We start from the raw sequence: 22666 nt of genomic DNA, 5'->3' as shown, positions 1-22666 counted from the left end.
AAAGGGACTCCACTGAGGTTTTTTGACATGATGAGACTGGATATAATTTTTCCATATTAATGTACAATTTAATGTAGGTCGAGACCAATAACTTGTGTGCAAAATTTCTGATCATTTGCTCACTCTGTTCTTCCACAATAAATATCCTTTACATGAAAATTGTTCCAAAATTGACGTGTTGCAAATCTGGCTAACAATACCACCAAACTACGCTTGAGTATTAGTTTTAATTATCTTTACCATATTTTTCAATCTTATTAGCCCCAGCCGATTTATGATTAAGAAATTCAAATTTCAAGTTTTTAGGCTTTTGGACCTCTGTGGAGTTCCTTTAAAATCATTTTTCACATTCTAAAGACTACTTTTAAAAGCGAGATTAACTGTATAATTTTATAAGCTAAACATTTTTCAAATCATACCCGTAGCTATGAAGGCCTACTTAGATAACTTGATTTAATGCTGGACTTAAATGCAGGCCTTTTTCCTATATTGTATTTCTATTAGGTTTATAAATACATTATAAAAATTTTAAGTAAACATGCACATAGATTAAACTCTGCATTTATTTTGCCTATCTAATGACAGTAGGGATATTGACATGTCCATGAAATTACCAGAACACCAGTCTGTACATCTGAATACAGTCTGACCGGACGCAGAAAACCTTTGCCACCAGGAGACTGCACATCACTGCATCATCCGACATTCACCATTCTATAACCCAGGTTTGCACCTGTCCAACCCGGCCAAAAACCCTTAAAATTTGTCTCGACAAGTCCATTGAAAAATCTATCAGGTCCAGGGTTAATTTAAGCATTTTGATAACAAAGTCCATCATAATGAATATTTTGAAGAGTAAGTAAGATTAACAGCAAGTCTATTCTATAATTTTAGCTTGGCAAAAGTTGGTAAAATTTAAAATAGCCACAGGTTGATTTCATTAAAAGTATTTACTGACTTAATTAAGCAACCAGTGCAGACCATGAATGGATGATCTTGGTCTGCACTGGTTTACATTGGTAGATTCATAATGCCACTGGCCGGCTTAAGGCTCAGTAGACCAAACTGAACAGGTGCATTTTTTATGATGATTCTTGGCATAATTCCATAACTTATAATTATCTAAGTGATAAACATTAATACTTAAATGCATGATTTTACATTATCTCCAGTTGACCCATTTGTATGTATAATTTATAATCGTAAATGAACATATTCGAAAAGACTAGCACTTCTCTGTTATATAATTCAACACCTTTTGTCAATAAACACTTAGTTCATTAAATTGTTTTCCTGCATGTCATTTTTCAATAAAAACAATACAATCAATTCCAGTATACAAAAACAAATAAATGTGTTAAACATGTAAACACATAGATTAGTTACAGCTATTTAAATACTTACAATGACATTTCACTTTAAATATTTTTATTCAAATCCATTGACAAGCACTTTAGAAAAACCAAACAAACCACTAGAAAACTGGTAGTGCAAATAAACGATATTCTGCAATATCATATGATGGCAACGTTTTAATAGGTTTTTGGTCATTTTATAAAATAGAAAGAAACAGAATTCCTAAAGAACATCCAAAAAAAGCAAAATTTAAAAATGTTGCAGGCTTGTTTTGATTGGGTCTGTTCATGGGTGGTACTGGAAAGTGCAAGATACCCTTCATGCCCCCTAGGCTTAAAGGCACATTATGCCTCAGAAACAAATAAATTTTAATTTACTTCTTTAGAAAGGGCAAAAATGAATTTTATAAAATTAAGATAATGGTTCTGGAGAATGTCAGATGCTTGTTACCAACTTACCATAAGAAAGTAACAATAAATGTGAAATAATTTGTCATAAATGTAGCAAAAATTAGACAAAGCAGTATTTTTGACTTCCATTCACTATATTAACTATGCTTATTGCCAAAAAGCAACGGACGAAAAAGATGTTTAAGGCAATTGGCCTGAATGAGATAATTTTTTTATTCTTTAAAAGTGCACCAAAGTTAAAAAAAACTTTGAGAAATAAAAGCATTTGTGAGGCATAATGGCTCTTTGAGCAGAATACACATTTAACATGAAACAGAAAATTTGGAATTTGGAAACATTTGCAGATGTGTTCATATAGTGGTACATAATTATGCTTTATTCAGAAAAATGTTTAAAAGTTTTAATTTAAAGGAAACCTGCCAGTCAGACAATGCTTTAAGTTCTTGATAGTAATATTATCTAGAAATATAGATAATGTAGATTTTTGCAAAAGAAAATACCCCAAAATCCATGGATAAGAGATATGCATGGGTCTTTGATCATTTAAGCGCTAGACATACAAGTACAGGGTGTATTATCCAAAAACATGCAGGCAGGAGCCAACAAGTAAATTGGCTCCAAAATTATAAAATTGCCCCAAACTTATGAAAAGTATGACTATAATGGAATCTCCAGTCTAAATTTAGTAAATGGGAAAGTACACATTTGGTTTTCCATCTACAGCTTCTGCAAACTGCTTCTAATTATCTCAAAACACATAGCAAAACAGTGCTTGACGTGCATCAGTATCAAATTCTTCTTGTAATATCTAGTTCCAAATTTACAGGTTTTTGATTTAATTGGCACGTTCCTTTCTAAGGATTAACAGTTACTGTTCTATCAAGAACTTATAATACTTCATGTTTATAATACATAATTTATTAAAGCACAACCATTTTGACATTTACTGCCCAATAAAAGATGATCATCACAGATGTGACCACATACATGTATAAGGCACCTGGGACATAATTTAACAGGACAAGTCATAAGCACCTGTTTGTGGAGCAATATCGTCATCAGCGGTATGTATTTCTTTTCCCACCCTCCTATATCCTAACTCCCCCTCTAACAACACACACATACAAAAATCAAACAGAAATAACATGAAATTATAAAATAAATGTTGTATTTAGATCAAATAGAATCTAATATAGAAATAATATACATTGTCGTATTGCTTATGAGGTTCAAAAGCAAAGAATGTGATTGAATGGCTAAAAATCGGCGAATAAAAACTAGGTAAAATTTACGATTAACAAGCATAAACAAACATTTGGATCGAATTTAATTGAGAACGACGCAGACCGTATCCAATGTAAACGTTTTTAGAATCCACTTGATTTCATCTTCAGAACGAAAAATTTACAATAATTTGGTATATTATGATACAAAAGATAAATTAAGGCAAATAAACAATATATTATCTCATATCAAAAGCTGTTATAAACAAAACAAAACCTGATAAAAACTCAGTTCGCTTGCCATTCGCAGTTGCTCCCATTAAACACGCACCTGCTAAATCTCGAGTGATTTGAGTAACCAATCAAAGGTCAAATTTAAGTTGACACGTGGCGGGAAAATTTGACAGCTCTACGTGTCTCATGAATCCTGTGTATGTTTTGTTCAAATACCAACTTGAAACTTATTAAGTTGGGTATTAAATTATTGTAATATTCAGGAAAAAGTTTGGCTGATTTAGAATAGTTGTGCAAATCAGGTACGTATATTAATATACGTACCTGTGCAAATAGATCTAGGTGCTTTGGCTTTTTTTTTGCTGGTTGGATTGAAAAAAAAACAACAACAAAAAACATGTATTGTGAAAGTTTTGAGATTGTTTACACATATACATTGGACTGAAAATACGTGTGAAAATCAATTTATATCTCCTCAAAACGAATATGGAATGGATTGTCATAATACTTTGGCTTAACAATCTTTGGGACAAGACATAAAAGCAGATTTAATTGACCTTTAACTTACTTTGACCTTCACAATAAAGTGAATTTTGCTACCATTGGCCATATATTTGCTATTTATTTATGGTTTTGATTAAAAAGAGCACTTATAACAAAACCAATATGTTAAGTATTTCAAATTATGAAATATTATCTTGACCTTTAGTTGACCTTGACCATCAATGTCAAACCATTGAAATTTGCTTAAATTATCATAACTTTGTTATTTCTTTATAGATTTGATTTAAACTTGAACAAAAGAACAGATATGATAAAATTGACCAGGTTGAACTATTCTGATATGACCTTGATCTTAAATTGACTTTGACAGTCAAGGTCAGATAATTGAAATTTGTTTAAAATATCATTTTTTTTTTATTTACAGATTTGATTTATGCATGGAAAAAAGAACACATTTGACTAAACCCACATATTGAATTATTCTAATATAACATTGACCTCTATTTGACCTTAACTGTCAAATTATTGAAATTTGCTAAAATTGTCATTCCTGGGTTATTTATTTATAGGTTAGATTCATTCTTGCATGAAACAACACTTATAGCAAATAGACATGATGATTAATTCAAATTTGACCTTGACTCTTAAATGGCATTGACCATCAAGGTCAAATATTGAATTTGATTTACATTTTGCTGAATAATATGTTTTTCTAGTATTATATTTTACTACAGTATTCTTCCTCTGATGTGTTTGACCTAAGGAAAAGTCAAGCAGGTATATGTCCCCAATGACTGTAAGCATGCCACCAATGCTCCTGTCTATAAGAAAAGCCCAAAATGTTAACCCAGTAATTACAGGCCTATCTCATTAACATGTATTGTCTCAAAGCTTATGAAGCATATAATGGTATGCAATATCAGGTTTTTCTATGACAAGCATAATATCCTCAGCCCTTTTCAACATAGTTTCAGATAAAAACAATGGCTGTAAAACCAAGCTCATCAGTTTCTTTTAGGAAATCCATGACAATTTAAAGCAAGGCCAACAGATCTTCAGCAAAACATTTGATAAAGATGACCATCACAAACTCCTCCTTAAACTTCATAGAGTAGATGTTAACTCTGAGCTCATCTTATGGACCAGGCCATTCTTATATGGTCAGTCCAGACATCAAAATTAGGACATTAGGCCATCCTTAAAAAAATGTTTGTTTGCAGTAACCCGACCGACTCACAAAATTTGCCCCTACTCAAAAATTTTTTTCATGGTCTGGATAAAAAAATTTTTTTTTTGAATCAGAAAATTATGCCTTGTGCTTTGTTTTCGTTCTTTTAAAGGTTAATAGAAGAAATAAAATGTAGGTCTTATTAAATTAGAATTCAGTTATCAATTTATTTATTGTTACCAGATTATCAAAGCATATATTGTCCAGCATTTTGAAACTCCGTGTTTATTTGTGCAGTTCAATAAAAAAAAAAAATCGACCTACCTACCCACCTTGAAAATTCTGGGTTGGGTTACTGCAAACAAACATTTTTTTAAGGATGGCCTTATCTACCTGTTTTTCCTGGCATCCCTCAAGACATGCACCATTGGTACCATTTAATGAAGGTCTGAACCTGAATAACTTGTGTCCAAATTTTCAGATCATTCCTCATCCTGTTTATACACCTTTATTGCTTGCATTTTAAACATATTTATTTAAGCTTGATTGCATAATAAGTTCTTGCAACATATATTTAATCACTTTTGAGTTTGCTTTCTGGAACCAACCAGTCAAATGCAGAAATATGGTTGTGACCCAATAGGCCTTGAACCCATGATCACTGGGTTGAGAGGCAGACACCTTATATCCACCACTTGCCCTTAACAGACAAGAAATGTCAAAGGCGAAACACTGTTATTAGATAAATCCATGTACAAAAGATATTTGTTAGATTTGAATGAGTAAGAAATATATGCTAGATAAACAAACTGTTATGCTAAATAAACAAACTGTTTGCAAAGTCAATATATAATTTTTATGTTTTGTGTAATTGATTATCAGAATAGTGAAAAAAGAATCTGTTTAAAAGAAAAAATTGAAAATGTTGCAGGCTCGGTTTGATTGAGCCTGTTCATGTTCGGTATTGGAAAGTTCAAGTTACCATTCATGCCCTTATCACCGGTTTAAGAAGAATTCAACATTAAAATGTCTGCAGAAGCATTCATATGGTGGTCATCATTGAAACCTTTAATGTGACATGCTCATTCCATTCCATGAAAAATGGTGTATGGTTCGCAAGTAAAAAACAAGAAATGTCAAACAACACATATGCTCCCCTTTCTAGCCCTGTAAAGTTTGGATGAAATTGCACTAGTAGTTTTTGAGAAGTAGTCAGGACATTAGCTTTTGTGTATCTGGCAACACACAAAAAAAAAACACCTTTTTTATTAAAGGGCCATAACTCTGCCAAAAATCACTCAACTGGAAAACACGTGCAATATGCGCAAGAACTTGAGCTACAGATCAGTCCTGTAAAGTTTCATTGAAATTGCAAAAGTGGTATAAGAGCAGTAGTCTGTACAAACTTTAAAAATAACAAGAAATATTGAAGACATATATATGCCCTTCCAGCCCTTGACTCATATTATTGGTAATTTTGTTATAGAAACTTGCCATAAATGGGTTAATGGAAGTCTTCAGTTATGGAAAAAATAAAAATAATGATCTACTAGTTATTACCAATCAATATGTGAAATATAAAGACCTTGACCTTTGAAATAGTGAACCCATTATGAATATTCAATGTGTGAAATTTGAAGACTTTGTTATAAAAAGTTTTCAAGGTAATGAGTGGAAACCATTCCTACATCTAAGGCCCCTGTGACCTTGACCTTTGAACTAATGATCCCAAAATCAATAGGGGTCATCTACTAAGAGATTAATACACGGCAGAGAAGGGCTGGAAGGTGATAATCGGCCCGCAAAATGAATAATGGCCCATTCTCACATTTAAGGCACATGTGACCTTGACCTTTGACCTAGTTAACCCAAAATCAATAGGGGTCATTTACTAGTTATGACAAATCACTACATGAAATATGAAGACTTTGTGATAAAGTTTTCAAGATAATTAGCGAAAAACCATTCTGACATTTAAAGCCACTGTGATCTTGACCTTTGAATTGGTGAACTTAGAATTATTAGGGTTCATCAACTAGTTCTGATCAATTACTATGTGAATTATGAAGACTGTGATAAATAGCTTTTCAAGATGAGCAGAAACCATACCAACATTCAAGGCCCCTGCAACCTTGACCTTTGACCTGGTCACCCCAAAATCAATAGGGGTCATCTGCTAGTTATGAGCAATCAATATGTAAAATATGAAGACTTTGTGATAAATAGTTTTCAAGACAATAAGCCAACACTTTCTGACATTAAAGGCTCCTGTGACCTTGACCTTTGAAATAGTGACCCAAAAATCAATAGGGGTCTTCTTCTAGTTATTATCAATCACTATGTGAATTACGAAGACTTTGTGATAAATGGTTTTCAAGATAATGAGCGGAAAACATTCTGACATCTAAGGCTCCTCTGATCTTGACATTTGAATTAGTGACCCCAAAATTAATGGGAGTCATGTACTAGTTATGACCTATCACTATATGAAATATGAAGACTTTGTGATAAAAAGCTTTTAAGATAATGAGCGGAAATCACACTACCATTCAAAGCCCATGTAGAATGGTAGAAACCATTCTAACATTGAAGGCCCCTGTGACCTAGTGACCCCAAAATCAATAGGGGTCATCTTCGAGTTATGACCAATCAGTAAGCGAAATATGAAGACTTTGTGATAATTATTTTCCAAGATAATGAGCAGAAACCATTCTGACATTTAAGGTCTCTGTGACCTTGACCTAATGACCCCAACATCAATAGTTATGACCAATCAGTATGTAAAATATGAAGACTCTGTGAAGATAATCAGCTGAAACTATGTGATCTACCGACGGACCGACCAACCAACATTAGCAAAACAAAATACCCCCTCTTCTTCGAAGTGGAGCATGAAAATGTGGGTGCCCTAAACAAGAAAACAATGGGCCAAACTATTTAAAATGGAATTTCGAAAGGGAATCAGAGGTTATGAAGCCTGCTTATCACAGACCAAGGCATCAAAAGACAAATTTAAAGTCACATTAAAGCATATTTATTATTTATCTAATTTTTTTCCATGCATAACCCCTAAAAAACAATAAATAAAAAAACGCAACTATGAAACAAATTTTTTTTATTTTATGTGTATGTCTTCATAAATATAAATATTCATCACAATTAAGAAAGTTCAAAACTTTCCTCACATCCGTCTTTAAGTATAAAATCTGTACCTCTTTAAAACAAAAAGTGAGATACATGTATTTATAATATGGTAGTTTCATGATTAACCAAGTTCAACAAAATGCTGCTTCATTACATCAAGAATATGAATTATAGCCTACAAAAAGGGAGACAATTAAAACAACCACTGACTTTTCCTAACACTAATCAAATCAAAAGTATAGAACAATCTAATCAGTTCACATTAACATTTCTTTAAAATTCATTGCTTTTATAGCAGAAATAATAAATTATAATAATATTGTGTCACAGCATTTAGGATCTCATTTTCAAGTCAGCAGTGGTTAAAACATCAGTTGGAAGAATACATGTTTTCAGACTGATTTATGGCAAAATAAACAACTATGAATATTAGCTCAACAGCTTCTGTTATTTTGTAAACTTGAGGACTATTGCATGTTTATTGAGTCTGCACAAATTCATCAAATACACATAATTATATTGTCTTCTTAGTGCAGTTATGGGTTAACTCCTTATTTTATATACTGCACTTAGGTGATGATATGAGTTTTGATCAATTACACTTGAACATCTTAAACACAAAATAAAATCTTTTTCAATACACTTTTAATGATGCATCAAGATATTTAAATATCTACATAATTATAATTCTCAAATAGTTTATTTTTCAATTTTCACTTGTCAATGAACATAAAAATGCTAGAGTTTTAAGCCTTCTGTTTAGGTTTGAATCTGTGAGCAGCCTGAGGCTTAATCTTCTTTGAGAGGATTGGTTGGTCTTTGATCTGACTCTCACGCTCCTTCTCCTGGTTTGAATGCAAGCGCTGGTTGATACAGTACTCTGATTCCTGGCCGCATTCTGTAAGACGGAGGTCCATGGTTGTGATAGTGGAATTCTCCTCCATACCTTCCTGTAACTGTTTACCACCATCCTAAAATGTCAAAGGTCAAATGTATTATTTACATTTCATTTATTAATTATATTTCATTTTAGAGAAAAATTGTTATTATTATTGTTATTATTATTATTGAATCAGTATATACCTCTCAAAGTAAACAGATCAAATAAGGAGGATTTCATTTACAAGAAATGTGATTAGCAATAAAATGATGCCTCTTTTTAACTTAAAAAATAACTTATGACTTTTTAAACATTCAAATTAAAAGCATATTTTTTTCCTGTTTGCAATCTTTATTACTTTTAGTTTTGACACTTTACTTTAAGCCACTATATAATCATGTATAATGGTATATACAGAAATAATATTGAAGAGGAGCTGTTCTGTTAAATATTTCAGAAACATGATATATATGGTAATAAATTATGGAAAGGTGACATATCCCGTATATCTTTTTCCAACAATACATTATTTACTTAATATAGTATCTAAAAAAAAATTTTGTCCTCAGATTAAAATCATAACCATACACCTTGTCTCGATAGTTCTTAGAAAAAATAAAATCAAAAGCAAAGCAAAATACAGTCAATACAGTGCAAAATTTACAACCCTGCCTTACATGGAAGAGCATATATATATTGGTAAATATCAAATCTAATGAAAATGTAACTTACAGGACCAAGTCTGTTACATGACAGATCTATAGACTTTAATGTCATGTTTTGTATTACCACTTGTGATAAAATAGCTGCCGTTGGTTCTGCTAGCTCGTTACTGCCAAGATTGATCTCCCTGTAACAGAATTTTAAAATCATATTAAAGAAATAATTTTCCAGGGATTTTTGCAAGAGTATTAAATGCTTATGATTCAGATGGTTATGGATTTTATTACAAGATTTTATTTCAATATGAATGAAATGAAATTGCTAAAAACATAATGCATTACATTTTGCCGAGTCATGTCATAATTGATCTAATAACCTGATATTGCTTAAGTCAAAGTATTATTTATTTTGTGAGATACTGTATATCAAGTTTTTTTCTTTCTTTTTTAGGAAGAAATAAAGGATTGTCTACAACAGAACATTAGTGGTTCTACTCAGGTGCTCATTTGTGCCTGAAATAATGCACAGAATGGCATCTGATGTCTTCCACCACCAGTAATGCTGGAATGTCTCCAACTGACCTATTTTGTGTTGGTGCATTATGTAAAACCCGACCAAGAAAAGAAAAAGAAATAAATACAAATTTAACTTAGTCTTGATAATCATATTTCTGACATTTTAGCCAGTTTAACACTGATATTAACTATGGTAATATGGTGACATTCCAGCCTACATATGGAACATTCCAGCTTACATAACTGGTTTCCAATATTTATGCACAGATTATTTGATATTGTGCTTAATGTTGTTCAGATGATTTCAATATTATGTAATCAAGTAAGTCTACAGTCTCCATGATTATATGATCACTTGTCTTAAGTCCAAATATTGTAAAATCATATAATATTTTGCATTAAATACATTCAAAATCATATGAATATATTTTCTAAATCTAGCAATTATCACCTTAAATACTGGAACTGAAGTGATTAGACTTTGCCGCCAGCATAAAGCCAGGCTAGCCTGTACATCCATGCAGTCTGACCAGGTTCTACACTGCTGACTGACAAACTAAATTTTCATCTCAATATCCCAAAATTGAACATTTACAAAAATAGATGCTGGGCAAGTGCATTCAAGAAATTTATCAGGTTATGGTTATATAAATAATCACCTTAGTGCAGTTTTGGGTTAACTCAAATTAAATTTCGATTTAATTTAACCCGTTACTGTACTAAGGTGATGAAATATATATATATTTAATTTAGCTATTATTTTACCTCAGTGTAGAGTTCTTCAGTAAAGCTCTTCCAATTGCCTGACCACCTTCATCACCCAGCCTGTTTAATCTAAGATTCAAATGAAGCAGTGTTGTGTTCTTGGTGAGAGCATGAGCAATTGCCTGGGCCCCTGTCGACCTCACCTGGTTGTCACACAAATTCAATTTCACCAGCTGGCTGTGATTATTGAGGAACTTGCCTACTGCACGAGCTCCCCTGTCTCCTATACAGTTGTGTGACAAGTCGAGCTCTGTGAGGCCTGGGTGATCAAGGATATGACTGATTAACACTCTTACTTTATCATCATCTACCTTACTTCTATGGAGTCTAAACACTTTGAGATGTTTGCATGCTGCAACACATTGGGCTAACTGTAAACAATCTCTGGCAGTGAACTGAAAAAGAGTCCATTCAAAGTTCATACCACAGTCTTTTACACCATACGTAAGATGTAATTCTTCTAGATTTGGGAGTTGTTTCAGAACTGGACCAAAGTTGAAATGATCACATTCAGGTTCATCACCAGCATCACTGCCAGCATCTGAGGCATCATCAAAATCTGGTCCTTTAGGGGCTTCCCTTACTGGAGGAAGCAATTGTCTAATGTCTATTTTCTTTATGTAATTAGCAGATAATGGTAAGGTCTCATTCAAACGTGTCTGGTCTGTTGTTTCAGGTACAAATTGTTCAATTATTTCCTGTAGATTTCTCTCAAAGTACATTTGTTTCCAGCTACCACCAAATGCACTTACATCACATATTTCCCAGCGTGCCTTGCAACAGCGTTTCCAGTATCCCTCGTCCTCCACCAAGTTAGCTGTTATCTTAAGTGGAATGTCGGTGGATATTTTCTCTAGCACTTTGGTTTTATGTTTTGCAAGGAGACTGTTCAAAATCGAGGAATTATCTGAAACAAAAAATAATTACAAGTTTACAGCAAGTTTGATCAACTAATGTTTTAATACACATGATGAGAATTGTTTTTACTCAACTTGATACAGGGAAAGAAAATAATATCATAATCTGCAAATTTATACCATGTACAGTCTGCTAGTACTTTAACTATTTGACAAATAAATGTTGGTATCTTAACTCTTAAGTCAGCAAATGAATTTAACTTGAAGTATACCTCATTATTAATTTCAGAATATTTGTCAAAAAAAACAAAACTTACTTTCAAAATCTTCTATGATATTTTTTAGCGTTATTTCCACTAGCAATGGAACTGTGGCCAATGACCATTCTGGATCTTCAGCAATGATGCGGCGCATGTTTCTCCAATCAGCTGCTGGATTATCCTTAGCAGAACCAGTGGGTGATGGTGGACCACTTTTCTTATCACCCCCTGCACTCTTTCCACTCTTTTTTGACTGAGCAGACCCTACTCTTGAATTTGGCTTGGAGCCAGTTTGACTCTTTGGTCCACTCTTCTGACTTTTGGCATCATCTGCTGAACCCTCATCCCCTTCCCTAGGTGTATCATCTGATATTGTTGGTGGCTCAGCCATCTAAAATATTCAAACTTTGTTATCATTTGATATTTTTCACAATCTTATTCCTCACTCTACCTTCCTCTTCTTGAGAGAATTGAAGCCATTTTATGGCTAAATGGTTCTCCTTTAACTTCAATATATAGATCTAGATTAAGTCTCAAGTAATGTCTTTAATTGAGAACTACATGTAGCCGGTCAAGATGTGTTTTTTTTTAAAAAAAGCAACGTTCTTTTTAATTGCCAATGGTTGATACATGTATCTTACAGAAATTTTTTCCTTAAAGTAGTGTGCTTACACTTGGCTTTCAAGTTTGCTATATATGACTATGTGTACATTTATCATGTACCATTTTAGTCATATCTTTTTTTCTAGTCGTACTATGAAGACAGAGACTTAAATTACAGAGGAATGAGTTCCTCAAATAGAAAATTTTCCTTCCAGACCCACAATCCCTTTCATAAGATGTATTGACCAGAGGCCGAAGGCCAAGGGCAACAGTTCCGGATGTCATCCTTGTCACTGAGGGACAACAGTTTACTGTTCCACAAACGCCCATGAAATAACTGTTTTATTACCTAATACTTTGCAATCAAAGTACAATATATATTGTAACAACATACAAATAACATTTTTACAACTGTTTTCATTGTACTACAGATGAAACACTATCGTACATTCAGCTTGTCGGGTTCGATAACTAAATAGTGGTGGGCGGCTTTAAACGGAAATACCCGATGACGTCGACAGTGTTGTAACAGTTAAAAATGTTGACTGGTCAACAGCTCATTTTATCATTGCTCATGCACAGGATTTCAGTGGTTCAGTTAAAAAGTTGGAAATAAGGAATTAGTATTTATAGAAGGCATTTGTTTATACAGGGACGTCAAAGGCAAGGTCCGCTGCTTTGGCTTGCCCGTCTATAGACTACACGTGTATATTTAAAAGAAAATCAAACAAAAAACAATTAAAAATATATAGCATTCTATACCTATTAATGAAATGTTCAGTGTCAGTACTAGTGGGGCACTGCCATTTTCAATGTAACTCAATGATAACAGGCGGGGTATTCGGATAACGGAACAAATCTCAACTTTTTGGATTAATAATAATCGTCAAGTGTTCCGAGTGAAAACGGAAGCGGGTACATGTAATACCGAATGACACCTTTAAAACAGAAAAATGAAAGGATTTTGTTTACCTACTTCTCCGTTCATAGGCTTTGCCTTATTTTATATTAAATGCTAATATTACTGAAATTCATTATACTGTTCAATGACAATTATCCTGCATCAACATCACAGTCAGAACAGTAATCAGTATTATCAAGTCTGCAAAAAACATTCATAAACCTTTAGGCCTAATTGCTTGTAAAAATTGCATTCAAAAGTGAAAACGAAACGATATTCCACATTCAGATGTGCAGTCTGATTGGGATCTGAACCTTAAACCTTCAAAACACTGAAAATAACTTTAATAAAAATAATCTTAATTTGAACTTGAAGCCACATTCAATTTGTTTTATTTCACGTTAACAGTTAACAATGCTGTTTAAAATTAATCAAAAGAACTTAACATTTATCAATGTTGTATGCAGGAGTTTGAGGCAGTTATTCATACAATTGAAAAATGACATTAAAAAAAGCAAATAAGAAATATCCACCTTTCACCAGTCCTGTATGTAAACGTTGCTATGGATAACCGGAAACGGAAATGCAGGTTTTAAATATGGCTGCGCCCATGTCTTGTATTGCACATTAAACGACTTTAGTCTTCTAACTTTGTTTTTACCGTAAGTTTATACAATCCAGTAAATAGTGATCTTAATTCGTATATTTTATTTGTAAATTCATTACACTAAATGCCGCCAAGATGTTAGATCGAGCTCATAAACTATTATTACCAGTTTTCGCGATATGAATTTAGTTTCCGAAAAGGAAGTTGCTAGCCGTTAGCCGTACGTGAGTCACGTACGACTAGCAAGGACTCACTGTATTGGCTAGCCGTACGGCATTTTCAAAATTATATGGAAGTCGAAAATGCGCAAACTAGTCAAATCGTCCCCAAGTCGGATCGGCCCCCAAGTCAGATCGGCCCCAAAATTAGTCAATTCGGCCTCAAAATTAGTCAATTCGGCCACACAACAATTTTAAAAAGTCAAATCGGCCTCACAACTAGTCAAATCGGCCCTAAAATTATTTTTATGAAAAATCCTATTTTGGTTAAAATAATGTTATTTGCCATATTAACTGAGAATTGTACTTTAACATAAATGTAGTGTACCAATTAAAAATAATTCATTACAAAAATTGGGACAGTTTTGATGCTAGTGATAATTGTTATTAATGTAATTATGCAGGTGTGCTATGGTTGTTGATTGATTTCTACATTTAATTACTTTGTGTGTGTGTTTGAGTTTGTTAATCCTCGCCACCGGAAGGAGACCATATGGGCGAGCATATACTTCATTTATAACCTATTAAAAGGGGGAGCTGATGTTTCTTTACTTATTGTTATATCCGTACATGTGTTGTGTGCATACCATATCCCCCATGACAGGGTAGTCTCTACGTACAACCTCTGCCAAAGGAGGAACTCAGGAAGATGGGGCAATCCCATACTAAGTTTAAGAATTCTAAAATTTAATAATTAAAATGCACTTATTTTAAGATTGGCCAATTACAATTAAATATCTGAACATATAAAGGTCGGTCTACGTTTTGAAGATAAATAATTATGTGAAAAACAAACAATTATCATGTGTCTTTAATCAATTCAGTCATTGTCTCAAATAATCATGCATTGAATTCGGCTTTTTGAACAAAAAATTTTGCGTGAAGTGAATTTAATCAGTTATGTACGTTATAAAAAGGTTGATTTTTTAGCAACAGTCAAAAATGTATTTTACTAATTTTCTAAATGCATTTTTTTAATAGAGTAGTTTTTAATTTAAATTATAGTTTATTGATAATAATAGATAGAGATGCAATGCTACTGGATTAACGAATGATTTATGCAATTAACGATAATTAAAAATACTTATTTATAGAGATATCCATCCAATTAAAGAGTGAGACGTTTAATCAGGTAGCATGTTGTTCACACTTTAAATTAGCTGTTTATTAGTTACACGTGTCCGACACATCTGGATATATTATATATTTAATCAATCTAAATTTAATTTCTTTAAATTAAAAAACTATAAAAGAACTATAAAAGAAATTATATCACCAACAACTTAAGACGTCCGCGTTTTAGACTGTGCCGTCTTTAAAGCTGAAGTAATCACATTTAATTAAAAAATGAGTAATTCTACTTACCTTGATTCCATCTCTGTGTATAAAATCATAATTAACAAAATTGAAAAAAGTCTTAGTATAATTATAAAAAACCATATATATTAAACTCTTGATAAAAATGATTTCAAATGAATATTATAAATTAGATTGATTATTATATGTTTTGTTTTTGTTTTCTATGTAATCCATTGTTTGTCATTTGGTATTCCCATCCACACAATTGTTTTTTATCAACATTTAAAAAATAAGAAAATGAATAATGAATTAAGAACATAACAAAAAAATGGGGCAGATCTGACTTGAGGCCGATTTCACTTGGGGCCGATTTGACTATTTTGTGGCCGATCTGACTTGGGGCCGATCTGACTTGGGGCCGATTTGACTGTAATTCAGAAAATGCATATCAGCCATATGTTATTTTATGACTTTAAGCGAGGATTTTAACCAAGAAACAGCAATTGTCTTCGTATGTTTACTTTTTAGAGATTAATCGCCTTGTTGGCTACAGTAAAAAAGTACGAATATCGATCTTTTTCAACTCAAGAGGTCGAGAAAAAATAGCGTTTAATCGCAGTTAAATAACATCGATTGAAATAGTTTACAAAATTTTGATGATAATCCTTTTTTTTATTAGGTTAGTTTTCGACACCTTTAAAATGAAAAAAAAAATGTTGTTGGGCTCTGATAATTGCGTCAGTTACCGACGGTATGGAAGTTTGTCCATCATTAACATAAAATGATGAAAAACCTCAGAATTACCCAAAATCTAGTTTTTCCATGTTAATATATGTGGCCTTTCACCTAATTTTGGTGAAAAATTGTTGTTTTGTAACATTTTTAATTTTTTTAGTTAAGGAAAGTTTGCATGTTCCGTGAAACGCATTTTAAAATTCTATTGTCAGGCCCTGGGTAGGCTTATTAATTGAGAGTGCTTTTATGTTTGATATTTATCTACTGTATTTTTGCTTTTCACCGTTTTTTTTTCAATGTTCTTTTTATTTATTCCACTCCGACCATTATTTATTCGATCCATGTGCTTAATCATCAAAAATTAATAAAACAACAAATCATAATCATGAGGCACAAAATAACATAAGCATGTTCGACTTCCATATAATTTTGAAAAATGCCGTACGGCTAGACAATACAGTGAGACCTGGCTAGTCGTACGTGACTCACGTACGGCTAGATTTTTTGGCTAGCCGTACGGGCCCGTGCGGCTAGCCACTTCCAAAAAAAAGCCACTTCGAAATAAAAGTGCATGTTTGGAAAACAAAGAAAAACTGTTTTAATTAAAGTTTTTTTATATGAAATTAGGTGCTACCTTTGATGCGAAAAGCATCAGAATACCATACGGCTCTACCAACTGAGCCACGCTTAAACATCCTCTCCCCTAACTAGTGAACAGTTCTAAACTGTGACATAATCCCCCGCTATATTGAAATTCATCCACGCATTTCAAAGTGTTACAAAGCAATGTTAATTAATCCAGCTATATCCAGTCACAGTCCACGTTTGGCGCCAAATATCATAGGGTGAGAAAAATGTGCGGTCTGACCGGGACTCGAACCCAGGACTGTCGAAATACGTACCATGGCTCTACCGACTGAGCTGTCCTGCTGCTTACACATCCTCTCCCCTAAATAGTGAACTGTTTTAAACCATAACAAAGCTTCCAAAATTGAATAGAGTTTGCAGCGGATATTTCAATGTGACTACCTAAGGAAGTTGCTGTTTGATTTGAATTTAAATAAAGGGCATCTTATTCTTCTCTTATTACTTATATTAGATAAATTTTATTTCAGCTAAAAGGGCAAACAAAAAAGATGAGTAAGCGTCCTAAACCTGGCGAGACAGAGGAAGATTTACTTGAGTTTCAAAAACAATTTCTCGCTCAGAAAACTGCACCTTCTGTAAGTGTGATAAATAAAAGAGCTGGGGAGAAGAGACCTGTTGATAAACAAGATGACAAAACAGAACAAAAAGATATTGTGCAGTTGGAAGGTAGAGTTTGAATGTAAATTATCATCTTATTTTATCAAAACTGATAGGTCAGGATCAGTGGGGAAGATGTTTCAACTTTGTACTGGATAGCTTCTTTGCCTTTTGTATGAAGCTTCTTAAAACATTATGAAGTCATGGACAAAATGGAGGAATCATCATTCGCATATAGTGAATACTGGCCAAACCCAGTAAACTACATTGAGAACACAGATTTACCTAAGTTGACTGAAGTTGACACATGTAATTGTTTGTTAGTTTTACTTTAAATACATGTGGGTACATTGTGTTACAAAAACTGTTTTGTTTTGTTCTGTGTATTTTACTGTTAAAAATCAAACTAAAAATTGATGGATGTATTTTACTGGTAAATAGCCAATACCTATTAGATCAATATATTTAAGTAGTAAAATTAAATATTTATTTGTTTTATTTACATGTATATTTGGTTAATAAGTTTTTGGGTAAAAACCAAATGCATGTACCCCATTCATTAAAGCATGATGCATGTTTTATTCAGCTCTACCACAGACCCTTCCAGCAGCAGACCACATAGCACCTGCAAAGAAGTCAAGATTTAAAGCCGCACAAGAGCAGAAAGCTAAACAGAAGAAACACTCCCATTCTGATGCCCAACATGACTTTGATGGTAAATCTCTTGAATGTTACACTTCTTTTATATAATAGACTTGTCTGTTTTTACTTTGAAATTTTGCATTGAATGAGTTATGGTATAAGACATTCTCAAATTGACAACAAACGGTATAAAATATTCTCAAATGGACAAAAAAGAGCTCACAAAAAAAGGGTTTGGTCAGACTGTTAATGTGAGGCAGGAAAACTTCTTTACAATCTAATAAAACAGTCCTTCCACAATGAAGTTTTGAAATAAGTTGCGACTGTGTTTCCATGAACTATCAATCTTTACATGACTAGCTATTCTAGCTTCTTATTAACTGCTTTGCTGAAAATAGGATTGACGTTCAAGTTTAATGCTTTGTATAAACTTTTTTTGTTTTAACTTTGACATTAAATCTGAATTTATACGATATTTCAGGTGATTTATTTAGAATGAGCAAACAAACTTTGATATTTAGAAATTCAATTTGAGAGAACTTAAGTTATTGTTCTCCTGAAATTTTTATGAAAATTTTATTTCTTCCAACATGACAGAGTATGACAGGAGTACAGCCACAGTACTAGCCAAAATAATTGTAAGTATGAGTCTCCTTTGATGATTACTCCTTATTTGTTTAACTTTTGCTCAAACATCTTCTTTCCTTAAGCTACCATTGTTAAAATAGCATACATCTTGACAAGAGCTGAAAAAAAAAAATTTGCTCTCATTTGAAATGGAACATACCATTATAAAGGGATGATCATGTTTGGTTTTAATAGATTAAGGGTTAATGCAAAAAACATTATTCATCGTTCATATGTATATATTTGTATAATTCTGTAAATATTATAAGAAATATTTTGAACAGTATTTATATCTATTATCTTTTGATATATTTGATATGTTTTACACAGGAGAGAGATACTCATAATGCTAGATACAGCTTACCAGCTCCAGTGACCTTATCATTCCCACAGTTGTCACAAAGTGGTATAACAAGTGCACAGGTAAGCATTAACATACAGTAGATAAGTCATTGGCTAAAATCATCCTGTGTCATATGTTTCAAGAAAAAAGTTTGGAATTATTTTACATCAGATCTTTCAAGGAAGAAGGTTCAGTCCATTTTTGAAGTCAAGTCACCTCAGTGTGTTAACTTTATGGTCATTTTAGAGATTTAGAGCATCAGAAAGACAGTGTATCCTTTAATACATCTACTCTGTGTTTTATTTTAGCCGCGGATTATTTAAGGACCGTGAGCTCGTTGAGGTTTTCATATAAATTGCTTTTCAGCATCCATCGGCATCTATTGTATTGTTCACATTAGATTTTTAGGTAGTTTGTGGGGTAAGGACTATCTCGTGTGCTTTTATTATTTACAACGATCTATCCTATAAACAGCCTATTTTGATTTTGTTCATAACATAGTGGTTATCATTTAAACAATAAAGTGAAAAGAGTTCAGAGTATTGAATGTTTTTAAACATGTCTATAGTTTAATTGTTTTGGTCTGTTTTTCCATCACAATTTATGATCATGAAATGTTGATATAACTGTTAAATGATGGAATATTATCACCTTGCTAGTTATAGAATTATAATTTTTAGACTGAAGACCCTACAAAGAAGAAGAAAAAGAGTTTGTTTGCACAGCAGGTGGCTTCAGAACCTGAGGTATTTGGCATATTGCCAGATAAGCCAGCATCTGTTCTGAAAATGGAGACTGAGGAGTCTGAAGAAGGTATTGTTGATAAAGAAAAGTAAATTAATATCTGAGTTACTATTAAAAATGTACCAATCTCTCAAAAAAGTATACTGCCTGGTCTTAGAAATTCATTAAGATAAAAAGTTTCAAAACTCAAATTCAGCAAGATAAGACTTCAATTCAAGGCTTGAAATGCTATGTTTGGCAGATTATAAAGGTAAAATTCAAAACACTTGAAATTGTAAGGTATGCTTCTCAATTAAATGCTGCTCAATTAAAATAAATGAATGTGTATGTTAAAATTTACTAGACTGTCTTGTCTTCAAAAATGTAGAAATAATTTCTTAATTTCTTTGAAGGAGAATTGAAAATTAAGCAGAGAGAGAGAGACCTTTAGATAATTGTAAATTTGTTTGTGTTTGGTGATTAAAATACATTTGAATAAGAACTGATGGTCTAAATGCCTAATCTGCTGGAAACATATTAGCATTTGCCACCAGGATAGGGCCAGGCTAGCCTGAACATTTATACTGTTGGTAGCTTAATTTTGCCCCTTGTAGCTGAAGGGTTGCCTTTAAAGGTCAAGGCACCAGAATTGCAGCCACCATGCAACCCTGCCTGACCATAAGAGGCAACTGAATGGGTTTGAATTACTAGAGTCTGTGCATCTCCTAGCTTCAGCAGGGGAGGTGGTTTTGACCCCTGGTATTGCTTTAAGTTTGTAACACTTGAGGTTAGCCAAATCATCTTTTCTGTTTTTGCACCATATGACCAAAATTGCGTTGATGTGCCATAAAGTTAAACAAAACAAAAATAAACGATAGCTTAATTTTGTACTTTTTGTATTGAAAACCCTTAAACTAAGCATTAATTCTTTTATAGATGTTGAAATGCCCAGTATTATAGATGGAAGTGGTCTCAGTGCAACATTCAGTAAAACAGAGGCACACAAGATACATGAGGAAAACATTGGTCATCTGTCACAAATGTCAGAAGAAGAAGTGTTAGAAGAACAAAGGAAACTTTTACAGACACTTGGTATTTTATAGATTATGTCAACTACAGTTTGTTCTTATTTTGGCTGAGATAAGATCACACATTATTTCCAAGCTTTACTGGTCAAGAAAAAGAACATATTCTTCTCATTCATGGTTTAAGTCACTATTAAGAAAATGAATGAAACAAGAATTTTTTTGGGAATCAAGTAGAATACCCACCTTACATGAGTGAATTGGTCATCCATGATAGGACTGGCTGCTTGGAACTGACTGGCAGGCTATTCTGTAATGTGCTCTTCATTTTAAAAAAATCTTTAGAATTTGTAGATTTAACTTCTACTCCTTTCAATACTTGTTACTTTCATTTAAACGTTTCAGATCCCAAACTTGTGGCATTTCTGAAAACAAAGAAAACTGCTCAAGAAGGTAAAGCAGGGCAAAAAACTGAGACTGCAGAAGAGAAAATTCCAACTACAGAAAGGAAAGGAAAAACAAGCAAGCCTAAACAAGGTAAGGAAACAAACAAATGACAAACTCTTCTATATTTTCAACTACAATGTATTGTTGACTTAAATTTTCTTGACCCTCACTGCTGTAAGTTTTTTTTTGCTTACCACGGAAGTTCTAGTCCTTATGGTAGCGAGTGATTCAGGATTCAGCATTTTTCAAGATTGATGGTTAAACTTAGGCACCTGCTGTACCTGAAATAATGTATGAAGTGCCCACGGAGTCAATGTGACTTAAAACAAACCAAATATATATGATTGAAAAAAAGGAACAGATTTGAGAGCGTGTCTGGAAGCTTACAACTTCCTATGCAAACAAACTAAAATAAATTCTTTATAAACTAGTAAATGAATAAGATTATTGATAGGCACACCTTTCATTTTTCTACTGAGTTATATGACTGACCAGAGTCTGAAAGCATTGGGACATGCTGACAATTTAAAGTCTTGAAGTTTAGAGTGTTATGCATATTAACTCTATGAATCCCATTAAGCTCTTTAAATGCTATCATATTTATGTCTTAAACACTTTATTTTTTGTATCCTATTACAGTTTCCATAACATTACTTGTTAGCCATTTAGATGAAATATATAATGTCTATATATCTACGAAAGCCATTATGTTAGATATCCCTTTACTAAATTTTCAAGCTTATAAGAATGTATTTTATCATTATTATTTTGTATGGATGATACAGAAATGGAGGAAAATGTACCAGTTGAAGTGAAGAAAGATTGGGTACATATGGATACTGTAGAATATGATAAATTAGAATGGATGAAAGATTTACCTCCACCATCCGCTGATAGTGCAAAGGTATTTATTTTTTTTAAATGCAAAGATATTTATTATTCTATTGTTTGTCAGGTTGTAAGTGTAACTGAGATGTCAGTCATATAGCTAGCTATCTCACTTTAATGATATAGATTTAACCTTAGTTGACTCTTTGTGGGGTGTCCATGGCCGAGTGGTTAAGGTCATTGACTACGAATCACTTGCTCCTTATTGTTGTAGGTTTGAATCCTGCCAGGGATAATTGCATGTAAGGAAGCTATCCAGCTAGTTTACAGAAGGTCGGTGGTTCTACTCAGGTGGTTGCTTATGTCTGAAAAAATACACTGAGGTGTACCTGAGTGAGGTCTTCCTCCACCAGTAAAAGCTCGAAAGTCACCATATGGCCTCTT

At 32.9% G+C, this 22666-nt stretch overlaps 3 protein-coding genes across 4 annotated transcripts in view; 1 reads left to right on the top strand and 2 right to left on the bottom strand.

Annotated features, from left to right (window-relative positions):
* The window catches only part of LOC132729413 (uncharacterized), a 53630-nt gene extending 50290 nt beyond the window's left edge, over positions 1 to 3340 (bottom strand). For both annotated transcript variants that reach the window (XM_060715181.1, XM_060715182.1), the window contains exon 1: positions 3267 to 3340. The gene's annotated coding sequence lies outside the window, so the exon portion shown is untranslated. The remainder of the gene's footprint in view (positions 1 to 3266) is intronic.
* Positions 3341 to 8667: 5327 nt separating this feature from the next.
* On the bottom strand, positions 8668 to 14104 carry LOC132729411 (dynein regulatory complex subunit 5-like). The gene is made up of 5 exons (XM_060715179.1): positions 14017 to 14104; positions 12037 to 12370; positions 10863 to 11769; positions 9652 to 9769; positions 8668 to 9010 (listed from the first exon to the last, which is right to left on the bottom strand). Exons 2-5 carry the CDS (start codon positions 12368 to 12370, stop codon positions 8786 to 8788), a joined length of 1584 nt encoding a protein of 527 aa, XP_060571162.1. The 5' UTR covers positions 14017 to 14104; the 3' UTR covers positions 8668 to 8785.
* Positions 14056 to 22666, top strand: part of LOC132729410 (RNA polymerase II-associated protein 1-like) — a 27623-nt gene continuing 19012 nt past the window's right edge. Inside the window, exons 1-9 of the mRNA XM_060715178.1 lie at positions 14056 to 14145; positions 17458 to 17656; positions 18174 to 18302; positions 18827 to 18867; positions 19187 to 19279; positions 19880 to 20012; positions 20859 to 21014; positions 21353 to 21484; positions 22180 to 22298. Of these exons, the coding sequence (XP_060571161.1) occupies positions 17479 to 17656; positions 18174 to 18302; positions 18827 to 18867; positions 19187 to 19279; positions 19880 to 20012; positions 20859 to 21014; positions 21353 to 21484; positions 22180 to 22298 (981 nt within the window). The 5' untranslated portion in view covers positions 14056 to 14145; positions 17458 to 17478. The remainder of the gene's footprint in view (positions 14146 to 17457; positions 17657 to 18173; positions 18303 to 18826; positions 18868 to 19186; positions 19280 to 19879; positions 20013 to 20858; positions 21015 to 21352; positions 21485 to 22179; positions 22299 to 22666) is intronic.

Source organism: Ruditapes philippinarum, unplaced genomic scaffold (genome assembly GCF_026571515.1).
Source record: "Ruditapes philippinarum isolate M1 unplaced genomic scaffold, ASM2657151v2 ctg2349_1_1_1_1, whole genome shotgun sequence".
NCBI lineage: Eukaryota > Metazoa > Mollusca > Bivalvia > Venerida > Veneridae > Ruditapes > Ruditapes philippinarum.
Note: the sequence above shows the minus strand (reverse complement) of the source record. Positions and strands in the feature narration are given on the sequence as shown.